This window comes from Sitophilus oryzae, unplaced genomic scaffold (assembly GCF_002938485.1).
Source record: "Sitophilus oryzae breed Bouriz unplaced genomic scaffold, Soryzae_2.0 scaffold_2008_pilon_pilon, whole genome shotgun sequence".
Taxonomy (NCBI): domain Eukaryota; kingdom Metazoa; phylum Arthropoda; class Insecta; order Coleoptera; family Curculionidae; genus Sitophilus; species Sitophilus oryzae.
In genome coordinates, this window is record NW_022146734.1 from 181553 (window position 1) to 197380 (window position 15828).

General features: G+C 30.7%; 2 protein-coding genes across 2 annotated transcripts; one reads left to right on the top strand and one right to left on the bottom strand.

Annotated features, from left to right (window-relative positions):
* The first annotated feature begins 1625 nt into the window (after nt 1-1625).
* On the top strand, nt 1626-3476 carry LOC115884001 (mitochondrial import receptor subunit TOM40 homolog 1-like). The gene is made up of 5 exons (XM_030902430.1): nt 1626-1979; nt 2062-2324; nt 2376-2605; nt 2658-2845; nt 2897-3476. Exons 1-5 carry the CDS (start codon nt 1835-1837, stop codon nt 3034-3036), a joined length of 966 nt encoding a protein of 321 aa, XP_030758290.1. The 5' UTR covers nt 1626-1834; the 3' UTR covers nt 3037-3476.
* Nucleotides 3276-15724, bottom strand: LOC115884000 (retinoblastoma-binding protein 5 homolog). The gene is made up of 11 exons (XM_030902428.1): nt 15578-15724; nt 15497-15522; nt 15277-15421; nt 14967-15223; nt 14732-14913; nt 14559-14678; nt 14313-14506; nt 9785-9960; nt 9632-9730; nt 9439-9574; nt 3276-3584 (listed from the first exon to the last, which is right to left on the bottom strand). Exons 1-11 carry the CDS (start codon nt 15594-15596, stop codon nt 3502-3504), a joined length of 1437 nt encoding a protein of 478 aa, XP_030758288.1. The 5' UTR covers nt 15597-15724; the 3' UTR covers nt 3276-3501.
* Nucleotides 15725-15828: the final 104 nt, after the last annotated feature.

Sequence of the window (15828 nt, forward strand, 5' to 3'; positions counted from 1 at the left end):
AAAAATAAATCAAAAATATATATTTTTTCAGCCCTTCTTAAAAAAATTATTAAAAATACAAAAACTGTTCTGAAAACAAAACTATATGAGGTATTTACTTTTGATGGTCTGTACTTACTTTGCTATAAATATGAAAATCGTAAATTATACAGGATGTTCAAAATTCTAAGCTAAATTTTCTAAAATATAAAATAATTTTTCTTCGTTTTTTTAAATGGAACACCATGTATATTATTTTTTCAATAGACGGAGAATTAAAAAATGAACATTTTTTATATTTAGAGTATTACAAAATTTTTAACGGTTTCGCAGATATTTGCGGTTTTATATTTCATATGGCATTTTCCACAGTAAATTTTTATCAAAGCCACCCAGTAATTTTTCTCTCGTATTTTACCATTGAAAGCGCCATATGAAATAATACTGCGTGTATCTGCGAAACCGTTAAAAATTTTGAAATACTCTAAATACAATAAATGTTCATTTTTAAACTCTCCATCTAATAAAAACATAATATACACGGTGTTTCATTTAAAAAAACAAAGAAAAATATTTTATATTTTAGAAAGTTTGGCGTAGAATATTGAATATCCTGTATGAATTACGATTACCATATTTATAGCAAAGTAAGAACAGACCATCTAAAGTAAATACCTAATATCGTTTTGATTTCAGAACAGTTCTTGTATTTTTAATAATATTTTTAAGAAGAGCTGAAAAATATATATTTTTAATTTATTTTTTAATATCTCTGAAACTATGGAAATATATTTATTCATATCTTAGGGTTATGTAAAGTGCCCTGAAAGGAAGCCAAAAATGCAATAATATACAGGGTGTTCCATTTAAAAAAAATCATCCAGATCCGCTCACACTTTTTTGAGCCACCCTATAGAAGTTAAAATATTTTCCTGAAATACCTACATCCTGGTACATACTTTAGGTTTGCACTAAAACAAAATTCTCAAGTTTTTTATTCTAGGAGCTACAGATGCCCGACGCACTATTGCCGGACCCTGTACATAGGTTTAAAAATTTTCATATTGAACCATTTTCATGCATCCAAATATATTACCAGAATATTACCTCGGTTACCTGAATATAGGAATTTTTTGCCGCCATATTATTTTACACAGAAAACGTCCACATTTCACAAATTTCACATGCATAAAAATTAAGCTTTAATTAGGGTTAAATTACATCCGCCCTACCTTAAATCAGAGCACAGAATCAGAGACTTAATTGAGAAGTACGTAGTGGTAGGTAATAACAAGAAAAATAGTTGTTAAAATAAGTTTAAAATAAAACAAAAAAATACACTTACCGTACCGCCCTATAAAATAATTTTATCGCCAATGATACATGGAATCTGCACGGAATAACTTTTAATTTATCAATATCGATACCATATCGTTACTGCCTGATATAATTAACTTTGTTAGAATTAAATATACAAAAAATTGCATCTTTCATATCTCAAATTCGTGGAAGAGATAAACATTTTTAGGCGACACCTAGCAATGAAAGTTATGAAAGTCTTCGCTAAAAAACTGGAAACTCTAGATAAATGACTTATAATCTGTGGACATCTTAGTTACAGTTAACTGTAAAAATTGAAAAAAATGTTTAATCGATCAAGTAGGTGGCTGCCCGTTGACATATGTCAGTGATTTTAGGAAATTTTTAGAAAATGTGGATTTTATAAAAGAAAAACGCGTTTTGCTTTTGTAATGTTTCCCTAATTTGGACAAAATCACAGAAAGCAAAAGGGCTCGTTAGTGTATTTAATCGTTTCAGAGCTCTAGTGTTGTATTAACTTATTAAGTATAATAAAATGGGCAATGTTCAAGCTTATTCAGCACCTCCTCCGCCACCTCCAGGAGTCTATACAAAATCTAAAGAAGCAGAAACAAAAGTTACAGAAGAAGCTAATGTAGAAAATCCAGGTCCATTAGAAGACATACATACAAAGTGCAAAAGTAAATTGATTTATCATACATAACCTATACCTGAATATAATCCTTAGGAATCGCTACCAAATTTGAATGAATTACTTTCTAGATGTGTTCCCTACGTGTTTCGAAGGCGCCAGAATTATGCTTACAAGGGGCTTAAGCAATCATTTTCAAATATCTCATACAGTTAATATGAGTTCCGTCACTCCTAGTGGGTACCGATTTGGAGCCACATATGTAGGAACAAAACAACTTTCACAGAACGAAGCCTATCCTATTTTGTTAGGAGACATTGACCCTACTGGAAATTTGAACGCTACAATCATTCACCAAATTCAACCAAAGTTACAAGCAAAATTTGGTGCACAAGTAAATGATAATATCCACATATAAAAATAAAAGTTAAAATTTAATTTTTAGGTACAAAATTCAAAATTTCAAGTGGGTCAACTGACATTAAATTATCGAGGCAGTGATTATACTGCAAGTATGACTGTTGCCAATCCTGATGTAATTAATAGTTCAGGAGTTGTAGTTTTACATTATTTGCAAGCTGTCACGTCACGATTGGCTTTAGGGACAGAACTGGCATACCAAAAAGGCCCTGGTGTACCAGGAGGTGAAATTGCTCTGTTAAGTGTAGCAGGAAGGTGAAAATGTGAAATTATATATAAATTTTGAAAATAATTGTTTGATTTGAAGATATGCAACTGAAAATTATCAGGTCTCAGGGACATTAGGTGTATCAGGTGTGCATTTATGTTATTATCAGAAGGCTAGCAAACAATTACAAATCGGAGTTGAATTAGAAGCGAATAATAGAGTTCAAGAATCAGTTGCATCAATTGGTTATCAAGTGGACCTGCCAAAAAGTGAAGTAGTTTTTAAAGGTAAATTTAAAGGATTCTTTCTGAGTTATTACTAATTATTTATTTTTTTAGGCCATATAGATTCAAATTGGTCAGTTGGTGCTGTTATAGAAAAAAAATTAAGCCCTTTACCTTTTACTTTAGCCATTAGTGGACTAATGAATCATCAGAAAAACAATTTTAGACTTGGAGTGGGTGTGTTAATAGGTTAAAACTAAAGAGTTTGAGTGATATAAATAGCAGCGACACTACAAAAATTATTACTAAAAGAATTAACTTAGACATGTCTTTTTTGGACTGCTATTAAAATTGTTATTTTAAAAGCAACTAATATTTTTTTTCGATTTTAAAAGTTGTTTTTTTTTGCGTACAGGAAATATCTTTTATACTTTCCATTTTTGTTTCCACAAAGAGAAATAAACAAGGAAAACATCATACTGGGCACTATGCATTTTATTATATATAAGTGCCATTTCTAAATGTGATTATTTCTAGAAATACGGGCGTTTTTTCCAGTAATGTTTTTGTTATCATTTTTTTATAATGTAAATGAAAAATGTTGTAAAATAGTAGACAAAATATATTGTTGATATAAAGATAAATTTATTATTAAAAGTTCATAATAGACGAGAATAGACACAATCACACTTTATAGGTTTAAAAATTTGGAATGATATTCATTTTCTAGGCCTTCCTACTCCCTTCTTAACGCCTCCCATTTGTTTATCCTTAGATTTATTGCTTATTAATGGATGAACTTCTGTAAAAAAATAGGTTAAATATTTTAACATACCACAGAATACAGTGGCTATACAGAAGCGACAGTCAGAAGCGCGTCATTTGATCTAGGTATTTTAAAAAAATTAGAGAAGACCTTAGCATTTACTAAACAAAATTATAACTTAACTACAAGGGATAAAATAGGAAATATTAACCATGAATGACATTTAAGTCGAGTCTTCACATTTTGAAGTAAAATACAGGCACAAAATGTAGAAAAATAGATAGTGTAAGGAAATGACATTTCTCAACCTGTACTTTCAATTATATCAGAATTAGGGTTTCCAATTTTCGGAATCGGGATTCCGTTTTGAAATCCCGCGATAAGGACCTATAATCCCGGTGTTAAGTATCAGAACGAGAAATTTAATCTAAAGAAATATTTAATAAAAATGGAGCTATGTATATCAAAAAGAAAATGAGAAAAGAGCTTTATTAAAATAGACGATACAAAGTAACATTTAGGTGAATAATAAATTCTTGTTGAAAAAAAAATATACCAAACGTGGAAATATAACTTTTAGATATTGACGTTCTGCTTAATATAAATAAAATATTATCTTTAAAAGACTAAAGTGTATAAAGCTGAATCATTTTCGATTGGGTATTTAAATTTTTTGAGATTTTCAGGATCCCGGGATTTAATATCGTTATTTCGGGATTAAAGATACATCGGGATCCCGGGATTTCCTGATGCCGGTTTGGAAACCCAATCAGAATATATAAAAAATAATACCAATCAAAAAACAGACGTAGTAGAATATAAATGAAATTTTTATAACAGTTATTGACATGAAACAGTTTTTAAAAGAGCTTTACTAATTCGTAAAAGATTATTTGCTTTTCATAAAATGCTTTTACACTTAAAACTAGTTTTTTACATTACGGTTTTTAAACGTTCGTCCCTGACAATTATAAACTAATGAAATATATATAAAATTATACCCCAAAAAATATGACAAAAAACGCACTAATAATTTGGTCAATGAAAAAATTGTCTGTGTCGCTTCTGTATGGTTAAGTAAAGTCTGTCCAACAAGTTAGAGAAGATTTTGACAGACGACATCCAAAAGATGACAGAAAATTAAATTTATCTGAATTAAAATGACAGAGAACTGTCTCTGTGGTGTCTCGTTGGACAGACTTAAACTCTGTGACACTAAAGCGAGGTACGCCAGGTGTTGATAGATATTGCAAAAGTACCTGAGCATAAAATTATTCATAGATGCTAGCGATCGTGCAAGTGCAAATTCTAAAGGCTCTGGTGCAAGAAATGGTTGCTTGATTTTTAAAAAGTAATATAATTGTTCGCACAAAATAAATTCCCATATATAGATAAAGCTTTGTATTGATTTAAATTATTTGGCGTGTTACTTAATAACTTTCTATAACATCTTTTAATTTATGTATGTTTCTAATTTACTTTTAATAAACAAGATGCTATAGAAAAATTATGTCACGATTAATTTAACGACCTACAATTTATATCAGTAACCTCAAGCTACAGATTACAGTGACGCAACGATTTTTTCTAATATCCAAATACAGGAATACAGGATGACCCAAAAAACATCAGATTTTGTATTCAAGTTCTATAATGTCTAGTATGTCAGTGATTTGCACTGAACATCAATTATTACAAATAAGCTATAGGGTGGGTGACGTAAGCTGTCAATTGCGGAACATGGGGAGTTCCAAACCTCATTTACTTAAAAATATTTTTTTTTGTATATATTTTTCTGTGAATTTTTCTTCTATTTTAATATGTATTCTGTTGTGAATTCAGTTAAAAATTGAACAAAACAGATTATAAAATCGGTTCAGCCGTTCTTGGTTTATAAATGGTGTAACAAACCCGACTTTGTTTTATTTATTTAATTAAAGGTATGCGTATGGTTTGGACTGGAAATGTTAAGACAAGTCCGCTGATCGAAGAATATATACAGCAGTTTATTTAAACAAGTTCAACTTAAGTGCAGAAAGATATTTGAATCAAAACAGTCGAAATATGAAATAAAAAACCTGATATGGAGCTTTTTGGAACATTTTTGCGGGCTACTCTATATATTGAACAAGAAATAAGAATATATTTTTAAAATTTAACGTTTGCTTATTTACGTGGTACTTATGTATAATGTTATACAGGGTGGTCCGAACTGTATTCCAGAAACTTCGGCAGCATATTCTGCAGATAAAAATATGTAAAAAAGTTTGTATAGATTTATGTCCTAAAATGCTTAGTTTCGAAGATACAGGGTGTAGAAGTTTCATTTTTATTTCGATTTTTTCCAAATAATTTATGAAGTAGCGTCAATATTTCGATAAAAATTGGTGTGTGGGAGTTTTTTGACATGACAAATCCGATTTTGATGTCAATATGACTCCTTTTATAGGGAGCCTCCTACATATTTTTACCTGGTTTGAAGACTAATAACTTTTCGCACGTACCTGTATAAAACTATTGAGTAAAAAAATATACATTTACGACGTTTTTTACGTAAAAAAGATCTCTTGGTAAAAATCGCTACTAGTAATGGATCTCGAGATATTTGGAATCGAAATTATCAATACCTGTCATCATTGACATAAATTAAACATGTTTACTAAATAGTTATTAGTCTGAAATCACAAATCTGAAATGTTTTTGTACCAAAAGATCAACAGAAACTGTTTTATCATAATTTATGCGCAGAAAAATTTATGATTAATTTAAAAAAATACAAATTCCCCAAATTTATTATTTCAACAAATATCTACTCAATATGCTTATTTTTTGTCAGTAATGACATGTATTGGCTATTTCCATTCTAAATATCTTGAGAACGGCTACTCGTAGCGATTTTTCCCAAGAGACATTTTTTACGTAAAAAATCACGGAAATGTATATTTTTTCTCAGTATTTTTATACAGGTACGGACGAAAAGATATTACTCCTCAAAACAGATAAAACACCTGTAGGTGACAACACCATATTGACATCAAAATCAAATTTATCATGTCAAAAAACTCCCAGACACCAATTTTCATCCAAATATTGGTGTTACTTCAGAAATTATTTGGAAAAAATCGAAATAAAAATAAAAATTCTACACCCTTATCCCCAAAACTAAGCATTTTAGGACATACATTAATAAGAACTTTTTTACTTAGTATTTTTATTTGCAGAATATGCTGCTGAAGTTTCCGGAATACAGTTCGGACCACCCTGTATAAAATTAGTGACGCATATAGTAAATGCTAAATAAAGTTGTGCTCACGTCATCAATGTCATTGCCACGAATCCTGTCGGTAGACAATCGACAGAAATTTATTCTTATAGAATTTGATATGAAAAAAGTTTAATAACTAATAAGGTAAAGTCTGTCCAACAAGTTAGGGAAAATTTCGACAGGCAATACCCAAAAACTGACAGAAAATACAATTTACCTGAGAATTAAAATGACAGACACAACTGTCACTGTTAGGGATCGGCTCACTGGACAGACTACAGTAAAAAATGAAACAAAAAATACCGACATTGATGAAATATATGTAACTTTAGTGTTTGATATAGTGATCAGTCATAATAATTATTGTTAATTATTACTAAATGGATATGGTAAATAATGAGATGATTTGTTAATGAATTTCAATAAAACATTTTTATGAACTATTTTAGATTGTTTTATATTTTTTTGAATCGAAAGAAAAATAAATATGATGAGACATAAAAAAATCAATAATATGGCATACTTACATTTCTTATGGTCAGCAAGGCGTTGATTTTTGTTTTAAAATCCGTTACAAATGGACAAAGATAGATAATCCAAATAAAATGCTACTATAGTTCACGTTAAATATAGCTACTAACACATTTTGAATTCTTATAAGTTGTAAAAGTTATTTTTATAACACTAGTATATTTTATATACTCTTAATTTAAATTTTGATCAGATTTTAATATTAATATCATTTATTTTTAAATGCTTAGGATATGCCATGTATTTATTTAAGACTTTTTCAACTAGAACTGCCAAAAAATATTTAAAATCATAAAATGTTTTCCATTTTAAAGCACGTTAAATATGCAAAATAAATCAAACCCTGAGTTATACAGTGTGTCCCAGAAAGTTCATAACAAGCGGGAAAAAATTATCGAATTTTTGGGAAAAAAGTTGATCTGAAATCAATTAAGTATATCATTTCACAAAAAATCACTTAGTTGTGATGACTGTCATGGAGGCATTTTACAAAAATATCCTTTTTTAAATATGCAAAAAGTTGGGTTAGACCATGACAAAATATCGAAAAATTATTCAAAACATATTCCTATAAAAAAATATACTGTAGGCACCGCACGAATTCTTGTCCCAATATTGAAGTATAAAGGATCGAAATAAATGTTAAAAAATATTTTCCATTGTTCCATCACTGGCGACACTGGTTGACACTTCAAAGAACCAATAGAGCTGTACTAAATTTAAAATTGACAGCTGTTTGAATTTTGTACAAAGCTCATTGGATCTTTTGACGTGTTGCTGGCGACACCGTTTCACACTTCAAACAACCAATGAGAGCTGAACTAAATTTAAAATTGACAGCTGTTTGAACTTTGTACAAATCGCATTGGTTCATTTGACGTGTCGCTGGCGACAATACGAAGTTCTAAGAACGGGGCTTAAGTCTATCTTGTCATTAGAAGGGTTGTCATTTCCAAATTACATGTATGAAATTGAGGTTAAAGACGTTCAAATAAAACCAGATATATAGAGGAGATAACAAACAAAAATTCAATGGATAACCGACCTCAATACATTCAATTAATAGGAAAATAACATTTCGACGTAAGCGTATATTTCACCTCCTAAACAAGAACGAACTTATGTTCCCAAACCGTACAAAATCGATTTTCTCTCCTTCAATACTAGAACATAAATCCATTCATTGCTTATTGTAGGAAGGCGGCGGTATATTCTTTTATATGTATGTATATGGTTCAAAACATAATTTTACATTAACCCTACTTTTTACAAGATTCGACAGACGACAAGCAAAAAATTACACAAAACACAATTTAACTATGAATTAAAATGGCAGACTGTACGCGTTCAGTGGCTGAGTAAGCGACTTCCCTAAACGATCTATTTTTACACACAAAAACGGTCAGCCGCTGAGCAAACTACTCAGCGCTCAGTCAGCTGCTGTTCTCTGAACGCGCACGTTGTCTGACTGTCATTCATGATACTCTAGTTGGACAGACTCTATTTGCTGCCATGACAGTTGTCGCTGTCTAACGCCAAAATACTTTTTTAATTATAAAATAAACTTTTTTTCGATAACTCAATAAAAAACTCCCATATGTTACAAACTTTTACACACCCTGCATAATGTTACTGCATTTCGTTTCCCCATTTTTTACTTCTTCCACTGTAAATGACACCCCCACCTACAAATCAGGCCACATTTCTTCACATGACACTAATCCACGACAAACAAAACATGAAAGAAAAAAGACAGGCAAAAAGAATTCTATAAAATAACAGACAAAAGTTTATTTCGCAAACAAAACTTAATAAAAAAATCTATACTTAATCTAGATTCGATAAACCTACTACTTAACAGTAACCGTAGATAAAAACTGTCATTTCAAAATAAAATACCATAAATGACTAACAAATTAGTCAATTATAAAAATGTTCTAAATTGTGTTTTTACAAAAACATCTAACTTGGTAGCCACTTATTAATACATCTAACTACTAGTGTAAAAATATAGATTTATTATGTAAATAACTAAAGATCCTGTACTACTTAAAAAAAAGTAAAATTACTATTATAATTATTTAGTGAAATTACCTCCATCGGCGATATTTTCTAAGGCAATGTCATAAGATTTGTATTTTTTCTTCTTTGCCGGTGGTGGACCAGTATTTTGATTTACAGGGACTGTATTTGTGTCAGTGGGTGTCCAATTATCCTCAGGGTCTTCCACCTAAAATTTAATAGAGTATTTTTAATCAAATTATATCAAGATGAAAAAAATACATACTTCTGGAGATATTGGAAGGAACTGAAGACAATCCGTATTTTCATCTTCCTCGTCGCTACTACAGAAAGCCGTTACTTTTTCAATTCCACAAACATCAACCTAAGATAAATTCACTTTATATATTAATATAATTTTTGAAAAATAGAATGAAACCTCTAAATCCGTGTCTTCCTTGTCATCTCCGCCACTGGCAACTGATTTATCTTCATCGGTTAAATCAAATTCACTTTCTCTCTCTTCATATTCAACATTTTCATCCAGTTCTTTGAAATCTGGCGCAAATGCTGACCAATTTTCTACTTGATTTTGTGCCCATACACTCACAACACCTAGAGAAATAGGATTTTATAGGTTGACCAATTTTCACCTTTTACAATATGAATGGTATAGTAAACGCGCCACGAATGTTTGGGAGTGATTCATCGGTCGCTACCAATGACATGTAAAAATAAGAAATATAAGGACATGTAACGCCCCTATACGTGCTGCAGCAGAATTTGTGACCTTAGACGCCTTTTCTTTCGGTGGCAAACAATGAGTCATCAGCTGGTCACCAACAACAATTTTAGCAATTTTTAATAGTTTGTGTGTAGTGAACTTTGTATAAACTTTATTACAATGTTGATTAGTTGTTCAGCTTTCAAATGTAAAAGCAGCAGTGACAAGAAAGAGCCAGGAGTTACGTTTCATATGTAAATAAACAGTCCGCTCCACCTTTTTAGCGTTTTCTAAAGTTTTCTTATTGAATTCGATAATTATTTTTCTGATATTATATGTACTTGATGTGTGCTATACGTCTATACTAGTTTTGTACCTTTTGTTAACATTTTAATACGTTTTTTTCGTAATTAATTAGTATGATGCCACCACCTACACCATAGGCGTAGTCAAAACATTTATCAAAAATATAAATATCCCTTCAACTAGCTAAGTTAAGAAAAAATATGGCCACGGCACTGTTTGGTGCCATGGTAACAATTTGGTCTCGGGTGTTATTTGGCCTTGAATTCTTTAGTCATTGGTCGCTACAATGTGAACTAATCTGTTCAAGGTCACATAAAACTTAATTCCAGTGCCGTGGTGTTTCAAGTCGTATAATAATCAATATATAATCTGTTGTTTATGTTTTTGTGCATGAAATTTTAAATTTATTTTTATTGATGAATATTACAAAAATATTTATTAGTAACAAATTACTTAAAAAAGGATTCCAGCAAACTGTCAAAGTCTTGTCAAAACATATATTTGGTTATAAATATAAACTGGAATGCCCCATTGGTCGCACTGCAAGCACACCAATGGACTGACGCACAAAAACGAATCAATCAAAGAAACGCGATACAGTATCGCCTTTGTCAATAACACTGACATTTTAGAATAAGTAGGAGGAGCGCAGGCAGATGATTAGACCGGGCCTTTAAAAACCTGCGTCTGCGGCAGAGACTCTGCGGTAAAAATTTACGTTTTTAATGTAAAAATGATAGCGCGCGTGTCGATTCTAACTTCATCGAGCAATGAATCACTCCCAAACATTCGTGGCGTTTACTATAGTATTAAATTTTACAAAAACATACTAAATAATAATATAAATCAATAAAAGTTGACTTCATCAAAATATGCATGTTGTAATGTTGCTACTAGGGTTTCTAACGGTGTATGGTTATCCCCGAAAACCCGATATCAAATCCCGGAATCCCTAATATCTAGAAAAATTTAAATGCCCAGTCTAAAATGATTCAACTTTATACACTTTAGTCTCTCAAAGACCATATTTTATTTTTATTAAGCAAAACTTCAATATCTAAAAGTTATATTTCCATGTTTGCTATATTTTTTGCAACAAGAACTGCATTTTTATTCTTGTAGCTACATTATATTAATTTCTTTATAATATAAAGAAATACTTAATAAAAATGCAGCTAGAAACAATGCAACATTCATATTTCAATTTCTCATTCTGATAGTCAATCCTGGGATCCCAAGATTATATATGTATATTCTTATCCCAGGATTTCAAAACAGGATTCCGATCATAGATAAAAGAAAATAATCTTCTATTAAGAATCCCGATCTCGAAAATTGGAAACCCTAGTCACTACAGCGGCTTTTTTTACTTTGACTATGCTTTGACTTTTGACAAGTGGTAAATAAAATTTGTAATTTACTTCAATTTTAGACACAATACTTTTGCATTTTTTTTATGTCTACATTATAACTTTGTCTATTATTACAAAAACAAATTCTAGTTAAATGAATATATGTATTAGCAAAGTTTTCTGAATGAAACCTGAAAATGTAAAATTTTAATTTGATTCCCTTTTTGTGATATTCTATTAATTACCTCAATTATCTATGACAGTCCGTAAACTGATATTGAGCCAGCTGAAACAGGGTCAAAGATCTATGTGATTTCAATAAAAGCCACAAAACTTAAGCATAGCTGACATGATGCGACAGCGTGTTGTCTTTTTTAAACGGGATATAAGATTATAAGAAAAAGGAAAAAGTGCCCTCTGTTTTAAATAAATTTTTATTAGAAAGTCAATTTGGTAAGTTTTTAGAGATGACGTGCATGCCAACTTTTTTTGATTTCTCTATACAGGGTGTTTCAAAAAACATGTGCCATCTCTCGTGGGGAGATTCCTCACGTAAAAATAAGATTTATTTTTCATATCAACATAGGTCCGATTCTGCTTGTTTTCGTAGCTACAGGGTGTTAAACTCTTAATAATCTTTCGATTTATTATAATTTTCTTCCAAGCACTTCTAGCGTTTCGAATGAAATGTTGAGGGTAAGAGTTACTATAAATGGGACATATTTTAAAGCTAAAAAAGTGTCAACATATTCTCCAAGGACGTGCATATAGGTTATCACTGGAATAGTTTTCAAAAAAAAATGTACGCCACTGATTTTTTTCTTTTGTTAGCGAAATTGTGTAAGCAGTTTAATATAATAAAATTTAAGCTCTCTCTTGATATTTTGTCGATTTTAGCCTCCTTTATGAGATAAACGCATTTTTATTAATTTGCCTTGATCCAAGTCTAATAGCAACTTTAAAAAAAAATTAATATCATTATCTTGCAGAAGTTTTAAATAAGTACTCATTTATTTCTCATCAAAAAATATGAAAAAAAGTTCCTATAAACATGGGTATGGAAATGCATAGTTTTAAGCCGGGTCTCCATCAAAGCAACATATATGTCGACGACATTGTCATCAACTTTTCTTACTATTTTCAAAAATATTGCCGAGAAATGAAAATCGTACCTACCAAAGAAATATTGTTGCTAGACTTCATTTTTCGACTAAAGAGTGAAAGTTTATGTAGTGTTTATCAACATGTGTAACGACGAGGATGTAATTATAATCTCAGCCGCATTCCTTATTATTTCGCGAAATGAGCGTCGTCAAGCCAGACGGCAACGTCGTTTTTGGATACATCCTAGCCTCCGGAAGAGAAATTTATATAGTGGTAGCAAAGTTTACAGAATAAAATGTAAACTTTGGTGGTAGTGACTTGCTCACTGATCTTTGTACAGATGACTTAAATCCGCTCCACAATGAAATAAGAAGTAGTTTATATAGTAACTAAGCATACCAAGTATGCTTAGTGTCAAAGTTCAGGGTGGGCTTGATATTTTTCAATCAGATTTCTTGTTTTATCATTGCTCCACTACATACCAAATTTATTTTTAGCAACAGAATCAAAAACAAACTTCTGGCCAAAATATACCCGATAAAGTTACTGATAGGAGTTGATTCGGTGGAGACGTCTTTCGACATGTTTATGTAAACATTGTCGTCCACACGATTTTTCTTTAATGTACCGCTCCTCAAGAGAAACATGAAACAAAGTCGGCGACTTAAATCTGCGACATAAAATGTCGACGACTTTACTGAATTTTCAGCAACACTGTCGACAACACTAATCGGCGACAAATGTTGCTTTGGTGGAGACCCGGCTTTAGAGTTACAGGATGTTAAAACTTTTTGAAAGTTGGTTTTTTGTAATTATCTTAAATGCCATTATTTTTTTATTTTAAATTACTGTAGGTTGGACTAATACTAATAATAACTAATAGTAATAATATGTAGATAATTTATTAATTTTATTTTTATTTTAATTTTATTGATTGTGATTAATAAAATTGCTTTTATCTCATCAAAGAGGCCGAATTCGACAAAATATCAAGAGATAACTTTTAATTGGCATTAGACGGCCTACACAATTTTCATATCAAAAGAAAAAAATCAGTGGCGCACATGTATTTTTTTGAAAAATATTCGAGTGATAACCCATATGCACGTCCCTGATGAATTTATCAACACTTTTAGCATTAAAATATATGTAGCACTTAAAGTAACTTTTAACCTCAAAATTTCATTCGAATCACTAAAAGTACTTGGAAGAAAATTATAATAAATAGAAAGATTATTAAGACTTTAACACCCTGTAGCTACGAAACAAAGCAGAATTGGACCTATGTTGATATGAAAAATAAATTTTATTTTTACGTGAGTAATCTCCCCACGAGAGATGGCACATGTTTTTTGAAACACCCTGTATATACCAAAGATTTGGTAATTCATGTTTTGCCAAAATTACAAACAAGAGAACAAGATTATTAAACTCTTATTGATAAAAACTCAGAACTTGCAATAACGAATAATCAAACTTACCTGATGATATACTTGCTATGATAGGTCTTACAGGATGCCAAGCTAAGTCAACAAGAAGTTCACCTTTTGTACCATGTAGAATTTTTACCAAATTTCCTATTGATTTTTCCCAAATATAGATGGCATGTTGCCTGGCTGACCCAGCACAAATATATTCACCATCACCAGAAAAACAACATTTTTTCCACATGGTCCTAAAAATTAATCTAAGTGATTTCAATATTCTATTAGTTTGCATTTACATACTTGTTAACCAAGTCTTGTAGTTTTTGAATTGGTTCAGGTTCACCATCTTTTCCATAAGTTAATACTTCTTTACTGTCATATACCCTAATAACTCTGTCAGCTGTGTTTATTAAAAAATTTCTAAAAAAGCAAACAGGGTTTTAATTTATTTTAGCTAATTTAATACTACTTACTCTCCTCTTCTTGCAAATTCAATACTTTTAACTGCCGTAGCACTAGAAGTACCTAACACAATTCTAAAACTAGCTTTTATATCTAATGTTTTTGCGTCCATAACTAGAACTTTTCCTTTTGCATTTCCTGTATATACATAATCACCTCTTCTATCAAACGAAGCTACAATATTTAAATCTCCCTAAAAGTACTAAATATTTCTTTGCACTATTTAGAAAATTGTACTGTTCTTACATCCTCATCTACAGGCAATACCTGGTGGCCCCCATTTGTATCAACCAAAACTGCTGCATGTTTCATTGGACAAACCAATAATCTCCCTAAGTTACGTGGTTCAAATTGAACCTTCAAAACTGGACAAGGAAACCTGTATTTTTGTTCACATTCTCCAGTCAAAACGTCCCAAATACAAACAGTATTGTCTGTAGAAGCTGATGCTAGTTTATGTCCATTGCGAGACCAACTTATACTACAAACAGGATGTACGTGAGCTAAAATAATTAAAAATTAACATTTTGTTGGTATTAAATAGCATATCACTAACCCGATACAATTTTGGCGATTCCTCTTGTGAGAAAATCCCAAATAACTATTCTTCCATCATTACAGCCCACTGCTAGTAGTGTGCCCCTCTTATTAAAGGCACATGTAACAGCTATAGATAAAGAATCTAATGTTCCATCAAATTCCTGACAAAAAGTGTTGTGAATAGGGTGGAATTATTAATAAAGAATATCTTAGTTTTGTAAAATAAATCAACTTACCTCAGGATAATTCTGCCCAAAGGATTCTAAAATAAAAGAAAAAATGAAGAACTAGAAATTAAATAACTACCTATCACTTACCGAGTAATTCCAAATTCATGTTTAAGATTTTCTTTTATTAAATTATAGAAAATCTAATTTATCAAATACATTAATAATTCTAAACTAAATAAGTTAAAAAACTAAACAATAACAATACATTTTCATTTTATTTTATTGACAAGCCATTTTTAAAAATGACATATGACATAATAAAAATGTCATATGTCATATGTCAGTTGTCATATAGAAGGTAAATTTCTTTCTGTCATCTGTTGTTGAGTAGCAAAACT